The 13,589-nt window shown below is 40.6% G+C and overlaps 1 protein-coding gene across 3 annotated transcripts in view; it reads right to left on the bottom strand.

The window, feature by feature from the left end:
- ca16b (carbonic anhydrase XVI b) overlaps positions 1-13,589 on the bottom strand; it is a 720,903-nt gene that overhangs the window by 150,539 nt on the left and 556,775 nt on the right. For all 3 annotated transcript variants that reach the window (XM_087994366.1, XM_087994367.1, XM_087994368.1), the window contains one exon: positions 5,161-5,269. In XM_087994366.1, the coding sequence (XP_087850492.1) occupies positions 5,161-5,269 (109 nt within the window). The remainder of the gene's footprint in view (positions 1-5,160; positions 5,270-13,589) is intronic.

Below are 13,589 nucleotides of genomic sequence, written 5' to 3'. Positions count from 1 at the left end.
AGCTCCATTCACTTCTATCAGCAACTGGAAACAATGAACTTTGCCCAGATATTGAGGGAGCACTGTTATTTCTGCCCGGTTTCAAAGTGGAGACGTTCTGCATGCTAGGCAAACATGGCAACGACTATACTACAGAAAAATGATAAAATTCCATCTGTAATGGGGCTTCATCCTACAACTGTCTCAAGAGCAAGAGCGTTCCGTACTGATCTATAGCTAACACCAAACAATTTGTTAATGCCAAGTTAATTGCATTATTACATTTTTTAAAATTTAAACTATTTTTCTAATCATCCTGCTCAGACATATTGTTACACACCTGGCACAGGTGGAACTTTCAGTTCAGGGCAGAGACACTACTACCGCAGTACAGGAGGATCCTAGGCACAGCCTATGATGCCTATGTTGTCCAGGCATTTATTTTTGATTTACAAAAAAAAATCTCCAATCAATAGGTGTACCCAAATGAACCTCAACCCCACCACACATTGGTACACACAAATTCTTCTTCTGAGAAATTTAACATCTGAGATTTAGATAAGGCTAATTTCACTGTTCATGTAAACTAGGGAAATTAGTTAATTGGTAAAGTAACAAACAAAGGTGGGGAGGGATGCTGCCAGCTCAAGACCATTACTTGCTAATAAAACAAACATGAACAACAAAATAGGTAAGACACAACATAAAATAGAATATCCATAAATGGAAATAATCTGAATTACGGTATAAGGTGACAGAACATATAGTAACAGCTACAAAAGGGGAAGGTGAAAATAAACTTACAAAGAAAATAAAAATCAATACAAGAAGGTATAATTGAGTAAAAAAAAGAGGGTGATTACAGACAAAATGGCCTCATAAAAACAATGTTGACATTATAAATAAAGTTAACAAAATGTTTAAAATTTTAAGTATTTTAATGAATATTCTTAAATATGAGGAAAGGTATGGCAGACACCGCAACAAAACTAATCTTGAAGTAGGGATGGGCACTCATTAAACTAACAAATTAACAATTAGCAAATTAAAAGTAAGATAGAAAATAATGGCAAGATCTTAATTTAAAATGGTGGACAGGCCCCATTTTAAAGGATATTGGTCTGCCAAATTGGCAAGTTTTCCAACTCAATATTCTTGCCTCAATAATAGGGCAGATACCTGGGAGGATCTTCCCTTTTGTGTGGGAGACTAATGCTAGGGACATAGTTTAAGAATAAAAGACCCCCCCTCTTTTTAATTATCTCAAATGGTTGTTTGAGTATGGAATTCACTTACCTAGAAGGTAACAGAGGCTGAAATCTTCAATTTATTCAAAGTTGAGTCAGGTAAAATTTTGGTAAAGAAGGCAGTCAAGGGTTCTGAGCAAAATGGCCTACTCTGCTCCAATGCTCCTAAATAATCATTTTTTAAACTACAATTTATGGAAGACTTGGAATAGAGGCAGTGTTAGTTGAATATTGCTTTCCATTAATCATTTGTCAACTGGAAATAAAAATTTTAAAACTCTAAAATCCTCATATTGCCTCTGCATAAAAATACTTTACTATGTTTTCAGGCCAATATTCCCTTATCTTAATTAATTACAGATCGTCACACATTTGTGAGTGCTATTGAACATGCTGGTGAATTATTCCACACTAGATGCAGAAACATTGAGCCCATTTCAAGGCTAACTCTATGTTTACGAGAAAGTGAGGGCTGCAGATACTGGAGGTCAGAGTCGAAAAGTGTGGCGCTGGAAAAGGACAGCAGGTCAGGCAGCATCTGAGGAGCAAAAGAGTCGGCGTTTTGGTCATTAGCCCTTCATCAAGAATAGGGCTGAGACATAAATAAGAGGGTGGGGTGGGGCTGGGAGGAAGGTAGCTTGGAAGGTGGTATAGGTGGGAAGGAAGATTGCCAGGTGGGACGGTCCAAGAGGGCGGTGCCGAGTTGGAGGGATCTGGGATAATGTGGGAGGAGGGAGGATGAGGAAACTGGTGAAATCAACATTGATGCCGTATGGTTGGTGGTCCCCAAGGCTAGGATTTGGTGGTGGAGAAAGCCCAGGACTTGTATGTCCTTGGCGGAGTGCAAAGGGAGTTGAAGTGTTCGGCCACAGCAAGGTGGGATTGTTTGATGCGTATGTCCCAGAGCTGTTTTCTGAAATGTTCCACAAGTTGGCGTCTTGTCTCCCCAATGTAGATGAGTCCACATCAAGAGCAACGGACACAGTTGATGAGGTATTTGGATTTGCAGGAAAATCTTTCACAGTAAATCAGATGTTTAATATGTTTCAGAGAACATCTATGGGACATACCAAACAACCCCACCGACCACTTCAACTCCCCCTTCCACTCTGTTAAGGACATGCAAGTCCTGGGCTTCCTCCACTGCCAAATCCTAGCCACCCAATATCTGGAAGAAGAACGCCTTATCTTCTGCCTTGGGACACTCCAACCACACAGCATCAATACTGATTTCACCAGTTTCCTCATCTCCCCTCCCCCCACCACATCCCAGTCCAACCCTCCAACTCGGCACCATCCTCTTGAACTGTCCACCTATCCATCTTCCTTCCCACCTATCCGCTGCACCCTAAGCTCTGACATGTCACCACCACTCCAACCTGCATCTACCTATTGCCTTCTAAGCTACCTTCCCCTCAGCCCCACCATCCATCCTATTTATCTCTCAGCCCCCTTATCCCACCCCCACATTCCTGATGAAGGGTTTATGCCTGAAACATCGACTCTCCTCTCCTGCTCCTCAGATGCTGCTTGACCTGCTGTGCTTTTCCAGCGTCATACCTTTCGACTCATACTCTATTTTTACACTAAATACTAAACACTTATGCTTTTTGCAGATGTTACAGTCTCTGAATGCACAAAACTCATAAGAATACACCTTTTTACACATGCATCATTTTAGTCTGAACAGCTACTTCCATTAAACTAAAATCACTTTTTGAATTTTATGCTTTGCATTTCACTTTAAAAATGCAGTTTGCTATAAATCAGTTGGAATCTGATTTCACTTTACTTCATTTGCTCAGCATCCTCTGTATGGGTAGCCACCTTGTCACACAGTTGTAGAAGCTTTGTCATTTATATGCTATTTACAAAGACGCATATGTTTCCAAGCACAGCTTTATCAGAGTGGAGAATACATCTGCAAGGAACAGATAACTATATTTTTGTCACTCCATAATATAACTATTCCAATATTGAACTTGTTTTTGACAATAATAAAAACTGTCATTATGAGTTATGGCAAGAAAAGCCAGAGAGAAATGCAGTTGGGTGGATAATGTGATTTGGATATAGATAGGTGATGATGCAGAACCACTTATACTCCAGTAAATGTAGGCAGAGGGATATAGTAGAAGACTTAACCACACACCAAAGGTAATGAGAATTTCCAATGCTTTTTCATCGCCCAACAATTTCACTGGTTTGCCTGAAAATTTTTGAAAACAGGTATTCAAACATTTATAACACAATTCAGAAATTACTGCTAGTTTTCAGTAAAACTATCTTTTCCCATCAGGTGGCTCCATTGTGATCATAGTCCAGTGAAAGGCACAGGTCCAGGCTTTCTGGATGAAGCAGCAAAGGGTCAGTTAACCGTTCTCATGGAAGTCTGATGACTGCAGGAGGAGATAAGTGGAGACAAGCTACGTATTTTTTTTCTAAAATGTGCTGCTGCATTCAGATAAGCTTTTACAGCTTTCATGTTTTTCAGTACATGAGTGAATAGTTGGCTGGGTGTTAGAGATTGTCAGGTGATAGGGATAGTCTGAGTTGGGGCGGAGTGGTCTAGCATGAATTGCAGATTGGTTGAATGGAAAGGATTTAGCAAGGTTGGGGACTTGGGACAGAGAGGAGGTTGTAGTCAGGTCTGCTGGCAGGATGTTTGGTGGAAGTTGGGAGTGCCACATGGCACTCAGTTCAGTTACATGAGCTAATCTTGGATTTTGACCTAGTTATTATGCTGTGTAATATTTCATGGGTAAATATCCAGAAAGTCCACTATATCCTGAACTCCATTTTCAAAAACTCTGGTCCATGTCTCTGACACTGAGCTCAGGATTCCAAATAACAGAAGTCAGTCCGTCAAGAGTTTAAACAATCTGGGAAATTACAGGACAAGTGTGTCTTCAAGGCTTCCATGTGGTCTGACATGCATCTCTCAACTCACGTCCAGATTTTGACGCTCTGGATACCAGATGCTTTGGGCCACAGAGCTTAACAACAATCTCAGTGACAACATATGGAACAGCCATAAAGACACAAACACTAACAGCTCTAAAATGGATTAAATACACAGTGCTAAATAGCATGCATTATAAAAAGCAAACAACATCTGGGTGTTGGTTGAAGGTCAAATAATATACTTGGAGTTCAGAACACACTGTAAATCTCCTGAGTTTTGCTCTTGATTTATGCCAATATTAAAACACCACTTTGCATCACTGTAGATATTCACACTTATTTTATGTGACAACATGTGCAATCAAAATATAAATATTGTGAAGATTTATTCAAAAAACACAATTAATTTTGGTGAAACTTAGATTTCCTCCAAACAGTATTCCATTATTTTTTGATGCTGATGGCCCTGTTAGGTATTTTCAGTTATTTCTAATTTCATTTCAGTTTCCTGTCTTTCCTTCCTGTTTTAATACTGCATTACCACTGATTTAATTTCCTTTCACAAACACTGCTTTGATATTGTTTCCAAACATTTGTGGATTGTCAGGTTTTTATATTTTTATTGCAAACTACAGATTGTCTTTCCATTTTAATTTTGAATTTACAAATATAATTACTTTTAGGTGTGTTATTTACAATAAGCAATAATAAATTGTTTAAGAATGTCTCGTTTTTTCAAGTATTTCTGTACAGCTTTACAAATAGCTGTTGAATCTCAAATCCATGCACCATTATCCATGGCAATAAAAGTGTTTATACGCTTACAGATTTGTTCAATCTTGCCAACATTTGGGAAATAAACCTTACAATGGGATATCAATTATCAGTTTTGGTAAGGGAGACGCAGAGCACAGAAAAGAACTTGTAGTTATATTTACATTATGTTTTTAATCAGTAATAAAACCATTTATTCAGGTTAAAACAGATGTAAATGTTTCAAACTAGAATTACTTTTCTCATTTTGACTCACCTTGAAACAGCATTGTCTGGCTAAAATCGCTTCGCAGGTCATTCTGACACACAGCTTGAACACGAAACAGGTAGAGTTTATCGAGGGAGACATGATTGATAACTGCTTCCTGTGTTAAGAATATACAGAAGCAAATTGCTTATTGCATATCCAGTTAATAAATTGAAGGAGCATTTAGAATTCAACCATCTTAAAAATACTAAATTATCCATACAATAACACACAATTTTCTAGTTATTTTAAGTATAATCTATGGTCAACTACAAACTCGAACTTGATTAGCTGGAGTTCAAACCAAACAATCTTTTAACATACTAATACAAATAATTAAAGAACCAACGAATACCAATTTATTAAAAAAAAAGAATGAACATTCTTGCCCCAATGTCTAATTCAGAGTTAGGAAGATACTTAAAAATCCAATATTAATACTGCATGGTGCAAAATCATTATCCCTCAGGCACTAGGATTAGATTTAGATTTATGAACAGATAAATCAATATCTTATGTGTATTAGAGTGATTAAGCTGCAATAAAATAAATAAATGTAAAAGAAGAATTACAGTGTAATTCATTCCACAGCTAATTAAGTCCACTTACGGGCAAAATATATAGGTATTTTATATTATTATATTAGTAGCAATTTTGACTCAAGGTAGTGACAAGACCATATTTGTTGCATGCAGTGACCTCTATTTAAAGGCAGTTTTGGCTGTCTCCCAAATGAACAGGATTCCACGTGTCTGGGTTTATTCCGCATGCTGTATCTGATTGGCTTTTGAGGATGTTCCAGCAAAAATCCATGTTCTTTTCAAGGACTTCCCCATTCTGGAAAAACATTTTTTTCTTAATCCCATTAGCCCACAGGATCTCTGCAGCTTCTAACAGGTGTATAGCATCTACTCGGCAAACCAGCTGATGACAGTCACTCCGCTCAGCTGTTAGCAGCAGATATGATATGCTCAAAGATGTGAAACAGCCCAAACAACGTCAGCATCAGATACAGTGGGGTTATATCGCATCTATAATATCAGATTAAAAATATTTCACAAAAGTACAGTAATAATGTTGCAGCAATTGACAAATTCAATCTTGCTCTTGAACATGTAAAGTACATCAAATATTGCACAAGTCCTAATGCTAATGAATGGCACTGAATGTTCAAAAACCAACTTAATTGAGCATGCCAATAACTTTAGGCTTTGAGGCTGTCAAACCATTAGTGTGATATCTGTCACTTGATGACCACTACTTTCATTTTCACTCTTTGCAATAGATAAAATTAGATAAAGAAACAAAGCCAGAAGAATTTGGAAGATACATAGAAATCTACTGACAAAATTGCTCACGCTTTTGTTGGAAATTTGAAACAAAACAGAAATTGCGAGAGGAATTCTGCAGGTGGGCAGCATCTGTAGAGAAAAAGCAGTGTTAATGTTTCGAGTCCAGTTACCCCATCCTCAGAACAGTATCATTGGACTCGAAAAATCAACTCTGCTTTCTCACCACAGATGCTGCCAGATGTACTAAGTTTCTTACAATTTCTGTTTTTGTTTAAGATTTCTAGCATCCGCAGTTCTTTTTCGATGGAAATTTGACAGGTCATTTTTGTTTCCAGAAGTTGGAACACTGTCAATGATCTTCAGTTTGAGGTTTGTTCCTATGCTACAATTTGGCATAGATTCACAGAATGGTTGCAGCACAGAAGGCAGCCATATGGCTCATTATGTCCATGCCAGCTCTCTACAATAGCAAGTGACCAGAACTGCTCACCCAGATTATCCCTATTGCTCTGCAATTTTTCTTTTTTCCTGGTAATTATCTAGCTCTCTTTCAAGGTTATGATTGAACCTGCCTCCAGCACACTCACAAGCTCACACTGAACACTGCTCCATAAAATGTTTCCCTCATGTTGCTGTTGCATCTCCTTCAATCATCTTAAAGTGTTGTCTTCTGGCTCTCAGTCCTTCTGCCAAGTAGAACAGTTTCTAACCATTCTGACCAAAACTATGATGATTCTGTCAAATGTCCCCTTAATCTTCTTTTCTCCAAGGAGAACAACCCCAGCTTCTCCAACCTATCCATTTAAGTGAAGTCCTACATCCATGCAACCATTCTTATGAAACCCTCTGTACTGTCTCTAATGCTTAATGTTGCTTAGAACAATTCTGGCCAGCCTTCTTTAAGAAGAATGTTGTTAAACTCGAGAAGGTACATTTACAAGGATATTGCTGGGACTGGAAGGTTTGAATTGTAGGCATAGGCTGAATAGGCTGGGCTTTTTCCCAGAAGTGCGGATACTGAGGGGTTACATTATAGAGATTTATAAAATCATGAGGTGCATGGATAGGGTGACTAGACAAGGACTTTTTCCTAGGGTTGGGGAGTCTAGAGGGCATAGGTTTAAGGTGAGAGGGAAAAGACTTAAAAAGAGCCTGAGGGGCAACTTTTTCACGCAGAAAGTGTTGCATGTATGGAATGAGCTGCCAGAGGAAGTGGTGGAGGCTGGTACAATGACAACATTTAAAAAGCATGTGATTGGATATATGAATAGGAAGGGTTTAGAGGGATATGGACCAAATGCTGGCAAATGGGACTAGGTCAGGTTGGGATGTCTGGTCAGTGCAGGCGAGTCCATGCTATATGCCTCTATGGCACCATAAGTAGGGAGACAGTAGGGCCCATTAAAAACCACAGTGACAGCTTTTTTTTGGTGGAACCAGAGGACGTAGATAGGGTACTAATGAATACTTTGTGTTGGTGTTCACTAGTGAGAGGGATGATGTAGGTATAGAAATCAAGGAGAAGAACTGTGAAATATTTCAAAAAATAAGCACAGACATAAAGTAGTGGGCTGGTAGGCTTGAAAGTAAATATATCTCCAGGGTCAGATGAAATATATACAAGCTGTTGAATGAGGCAAGGGAGGTACTATCAGGGATGCTGGCAACAAATTTCAATTCCTCCCCGGCCACAAGAGAGGTGTTGGAGGACTGGAGGACAGCCAATGTGGTATCATTATTCAAGAAGGGAGCAAATGATAGAAAGGAAACTTCAGGCCAGTCAGTATAACATCAGTGGTGGGGAAACTACTGGAATCAATTCTGAGTGACACAATTAATCTGCATTTGGAGAGGCAGTGATTAATCAAGGACAATCAGCATGGGTTTGTTATGGGGAGGTCACATTTGACCGAGTTTGATTAGATTAGATTCCCTACAGTGTGGAAACAGACCCTTCGGCCCAACAAGTCCACACCGACCCTCTGAAGAGTAACCCACCTAGACCCATTTTCCTCTGACTAATGCACCTAACACTATGGGCAATTTAGCATGGCCAATTCACCTGACCTGCACATCTTTGGATGGTGGGAGGAAACTGGAGTACCCAGAGGAAACCCACGCAGACACAGGTCGAATGTGCAAATTCCACACAGGAATCGAACCTGGGTGCCTGGTGCTGTGAGGCAGCAATGCTAACGACTGAGCCACCATGCTGCCCCAAGTTGATTGAATTTTTGAAGAGGTAACCAGGTGTCTGTATGAAGGCAATGAATTCAACACAATCTACTTGAACTTCAGGAAGGCTTTTGAAAAGGTCCTGTATGGAAGACTGATAGTGAAGCTTAGAGCCCATGGGATCAAGGAACTTTGGCAAAGTGGATACAGAATTGGCTGAATGGCAGGAAGCAGAAGGTGGTGGTCAAGGCTAATTTTGTGGCTAGAAGCTTGTTGCCAGTGGATTTCCACAGGAATCAATGTTGGGGTCCTTGCTGTTTATAGTACATATGAACAATTTAGTTTTGAATGTAGGAGGGTTGATTAGTAAGTTCGTGGATGAGATAGAAATTGATGGGTGGATAAATAATGAAGAGGATACACTGAAATTACAGGAGGGTACAGACAGGCTGGTCAGATTGGCTGATCAGTGGCAAATAGAATTCAATCTGGTTAAGTGTAAGGAGATGCACTTGGGCAGGATAAACAAGGCAAGGGAATACATGATGAATGGTAGGATTCTGGTAGGACTCTGCAAAGTACTGAGGATCACAGGGACCTAGGTGCACATGTTCATTGGTAGCTTAATGTAGTGGGACGAGTAGATAAAGTGGCTAAGAATGCAAACGGTTTATTTGCCTTTAATAGCTGAGACATAAATTTTAACAGCAGGGAGGTGATGCTGGAACTGTATAAAATGCTGGTTAGGGCACAGCTAGAGTATTGTGTGCAGTTCTGGAACCCACATTATAGGAAGGATATGATTGTGTAATGGAGGATGCAAAGGAGATTTACCAGAGTGGGCTGGAAAGTTTTAGTTATGAAGAGAGTTTGGCTAGACTGGTGTTGTTTTACTTGGAGCAGAGGAGATTGGTGGGACATGATTAGAATGTATAAAACTATGAGGGGCATAGACAGGAATAAACTTTGTCCCTTGATGGATGAATCAATGACCAGAGGGCACAGATTTAAGAAAAGGGACCAGGGATTTAGAGGGAAAGTGAGAAAATATTTTTTCACCCAGAGGGTGGGGGGAATCTGGAACTCACTGCCTGTAAGGGTAGTAGAGGAAGAAACCCTCAGAACATTTAAGAAGTATTTAGATGTGTATTTGCAATGCCAAAGCTTACAAGACAATTGGCTACGTGCTGGAAAATGGGATTAGAATAATTAAGTGCCTGTTTTTGACTGGTGCAGAGTCAATGGGCCAAAGGATCTTTTCAGTGCTGTGGACTGCTATAACTCTATGACTAATCGACTGTATTCACAATATGGTCTCTTCTACATTGACGAGGCCGAATACAGACTGGATAACTGCATTGCAGAACATCTCCAATTTGTACATAATAATGACCTTGCCCTTCCAGTTGCTTACCATTTCAATGCATGTTCTTGCTATCAAGTTAATATTTCTACCTTAGGCCTGCTGCAGTGTTCCAAGCTGATTTCTACTTTTCCACTTGGACATTACAGCCTTCGGGACACAAGACTGAATTCAATAACTTCAAAGCATGAACACTTTTCTCCATTTCAATGACATTCTCTCCTCCATCCCCTAGTGTCTTGCTTTGGTGGGTTTGCTTTTGGCTATTTTGACTATTCACACCTCCCTTTGGCACCTATTTTCCACCTGTGTCTCTCTTCTATTATTAGCACCCCCTTTGTCTCTACTCTGGTGTTCTGGACACCTTCACCAATGTTTTCATTTGCTGTTCCTCCCTTTTGTAGGGTTTTGTTAGTTCAGTTAGCTATATGGTAGGTTTATGAAGCAAAATGACACCAGCAGCGTGGGTTAAATTCCCACACCGGCTGAGGTTACCATGAGGACTCTCCTTCTCAACCTTCTCTCTCAGCTGAGGTCTGGTGATCCTCAAGTTAAATAACCAGCAGTCATTTCTCAAATGAGAGAGGGATCCTCTGTTATGATCGGACTGTGGCACCTTTACTTTTACCTTCCCCTTTGTCAACAGTATCAAATCTATCATTTTCAAACCTGCTTTAGTTTTGAGGAAAGTCATATTGAACTCATACTGTTAACTTTGTTTCTTTACAAATGCTACCATGCCTACTTTGTTTCATAATCACTCTCTGTTTTCATTTTATTTATTGCTAATCTCTATTTCCTGTTACTCAACCAGTGACATGCAAATACATGTGGTTACTGACCCTTTCATTCCATGAACGCTAACTTCACTGACAGGTGTCTTATTTTGAACTCCTGTTAAATACCAATTAGACAATGCAAATCAACTGCAATACTCTCATAAATTCTCTGAGGGTATCAAAAAATTCTCAATTTGCCCTTAACAAATCCATGCTGACATTTTTGGAAACAATTAATCTACATTTGTCCAAATGACTGTTAATTTTATCCTGAATTATCACTGAAAAAAATTTCCATTGTTGAGATTAAGCTATTGGATGGTCTTATCTGTACATTTCTCTTTTGAACAAGTATGCAGCATTTATAGTTCATCAGTCTTTGAGCACCACGCATGTATCTAAGGAGGATCAGAAGATAATGGCAAAAGCCGCTACAATTTCCACCTTTAGGCAGAAGTGGGTACTGCAGATGCTGGAGATTAGAGTCAAGATTAGAGTGGTGCTGGAAAAGCACAGCAGGTCAGGCAGCATCCGAGGAGCAGGAAAATCGATGTTTCGGGCAAAAGTCCTTCATCAGGAATGAGGCTGGGAGCCTCGGGGGTGGAGAGATAAATGGGAGGTGGGTTGGGCTGGGGAGAAGGTAGCTGAGTGTGCAATAGGTGGATGGAGGTGGGAATAAAGGTGATAGGTCGGAGAGGAGGGTGGGGCTGACAGGTGGGAAGGAAGATTGATAGATGGGACAGGTCATGAAGACAGTACTGAGCTGGAATGTTGGAACTGGGGTAAGGTGGGGCGAGGAAAAATGAGAAAACTGGTGAAGTCCACATTAATGCCATGGGGTTGAAGTGTCCCGAGGCGGAAGATTAGGCGTTCTTCCTCCAGGTTTCAAGTAATGCGGGAGTGGCCATGAGGAGGCCCAGGGCCTGCATGTCCTCAGCAGAGTGGGAGGTGGAGTTGAAATGTTCAGCCGCGGGGCTGTGGGGTTGATTGGTGTGGGTGTCCCAGGTATGTTCTCTGAAGCGCTCTATGAGAAGCGTCCAGTCTCTCCAACGTAAATGAGACCGCATCGGGTACAAAAATGACGTGTGGAAGTGCAGGTGAAACTCTGATGGATGTGGAAGGCTCCTCTGGAGCCTCGGACGGAGGTGAGTGGGGAGGTGTGGGTTGTTAGGGGGCGTGGACGTGACCAAGTAGTCGTGGAGGGAACGGTCCCCTCTTGGCACCTTCTCCTGCCACTGCAGTAATTGCAAAACCTAAGTCCACACCTCCCTACCCACCTCTGTCCAAGGCCACAAAAGGAGCGTTCCACATCAGACCGGATGCCTTCTCGCAAAGCGCTTCACAGAACATCTCCGGGACACCTGCATCAATCAAACCCACTACCCCGTGGCCGAACATTTCAACTCCACCTCCCACTCTGCTGAGGACATGCAGGCCCTGGGCCTCCTCATGGCCACTCCCGCATTACTTGAAACCTGGAGGAAGAACGCCTAATCTTCCGCCTCGGGACACTTCAACCCCATGGCATTAATGTGGACTTCCACTTCCCCCTTCCACTCTGCCATTGAAATGTAGCTCCTGTGCCTCCTCCATTGCCATTCCCTCACCACCTGATGCCTGGAGGAAGAACACCTCATCTTTAGCCTCGGGACTCTTCAACCCCATAGTATCAATGTGGCCTTCACCAGTTTCCTCATTTCCCCTCCGCCCACCCAGTTCCAACCTTTCAGCTCAGCACCATCCTCATGACCGTCCCATCTGTTCATCTTCCTTCTCACCTGTCCACTCCATCCTCCTCTCTGACCTATCACCTTTACTCCCACCTCCATCCACCTATTGCACTCTCAGCTACCTTCTCCCCAGCCCCACCCACCTCCCATTTATCTCTCCACCCCCGAGGCTCCCAGCCTCATTCCTGATGAAGGGCTTTTGCCCGAAATGTCGATTTTCCTGTTCCTCGGATGCTGTCTGACCTGCTGTGCTTATCCAGCACCACTCTAATTTCCAATTTTACTCTCCTCAGTTTCCATAGATTTGCTAATGGAACATCTTGCTTCCACTCCAGAGAGAAAAAAAAATCTGTTTCATTTCTCTTTGTTCAATTGCTTGCTTGTGATATTGTGACAAAATCTTACTCAATTCATGATGGTTTGAAAGTTTTACTCCAGCAAAAGTGAAATATACAATAAGTCTGAATTAAATCATTTTTTCACATGGACCCAGAATATTTCAAGATTAATGGTTATTCCATATACCTCAATCCATCAACTTTCTTCCGGTTTAAATAATCAAAAGTTACAGGATAGTGTTCTTTCTGCCACCATCTTCTCATGTGATATATTTGGCTGGTTCTCAATTTAATTTAGATAAGTATCTGTTCAAGAATAGTCAGTTATGACAATGGGCAACTCAGCAATGCATCATGGCCTTGGTTATATTTTGATTGATTCCTGCAAGATTTCATAAAATGCTTCATTTATTAATGCAACTCAGATAACAATATTTTTTGAAGAAATTGAAAACAGAAATGGAAATGAACAAGAGAAGCCTTCAACTATAACAAAGAGATCAAATCTGATTCTGTTACACGGTACGACAGCCCACATGATAGTGCCTGAGGAAAAGGACAATGAAACTTTACATTTGAGAAGCTTTTTTTAAAAAGAATTTTTAAATTAAAAATAAAAATGAATCTAGGAATTCAACTAAAATGTTATCAACATTAATAAATTCTCACATACAAGAACAAGAAATAAACTGCAGGAAGAACTGAGACTGTTTCCTGAATTTATTAGAATTAATGAAGAAAATGTTGCCTCCTGCTGTTAG

Source organism: Chiloscyllium plagiosum, unplaced genomic scaffold (assembly GCF_037043375.1).
Source record: "Chiloscyllium plagiosum isolate Xiang-an unplaced genomic scaffold, Cpla_swu_hap1 HiC_scaffold_14, whole genome shotgun sequence".
In the NCBI taxonomy this organism is placed as follows: Eukaryota; Metazoa; Chordata; class Chondrichthyes; order Orectolobiformes; family Hemiscylliidae; genus Chiloscyllium; species Chiloscyllium plagiosum.
Note: the sequence above shows the minus strand (reverse complement) of the source record. Positions and strands in the feature narration are given on the sequence as shown.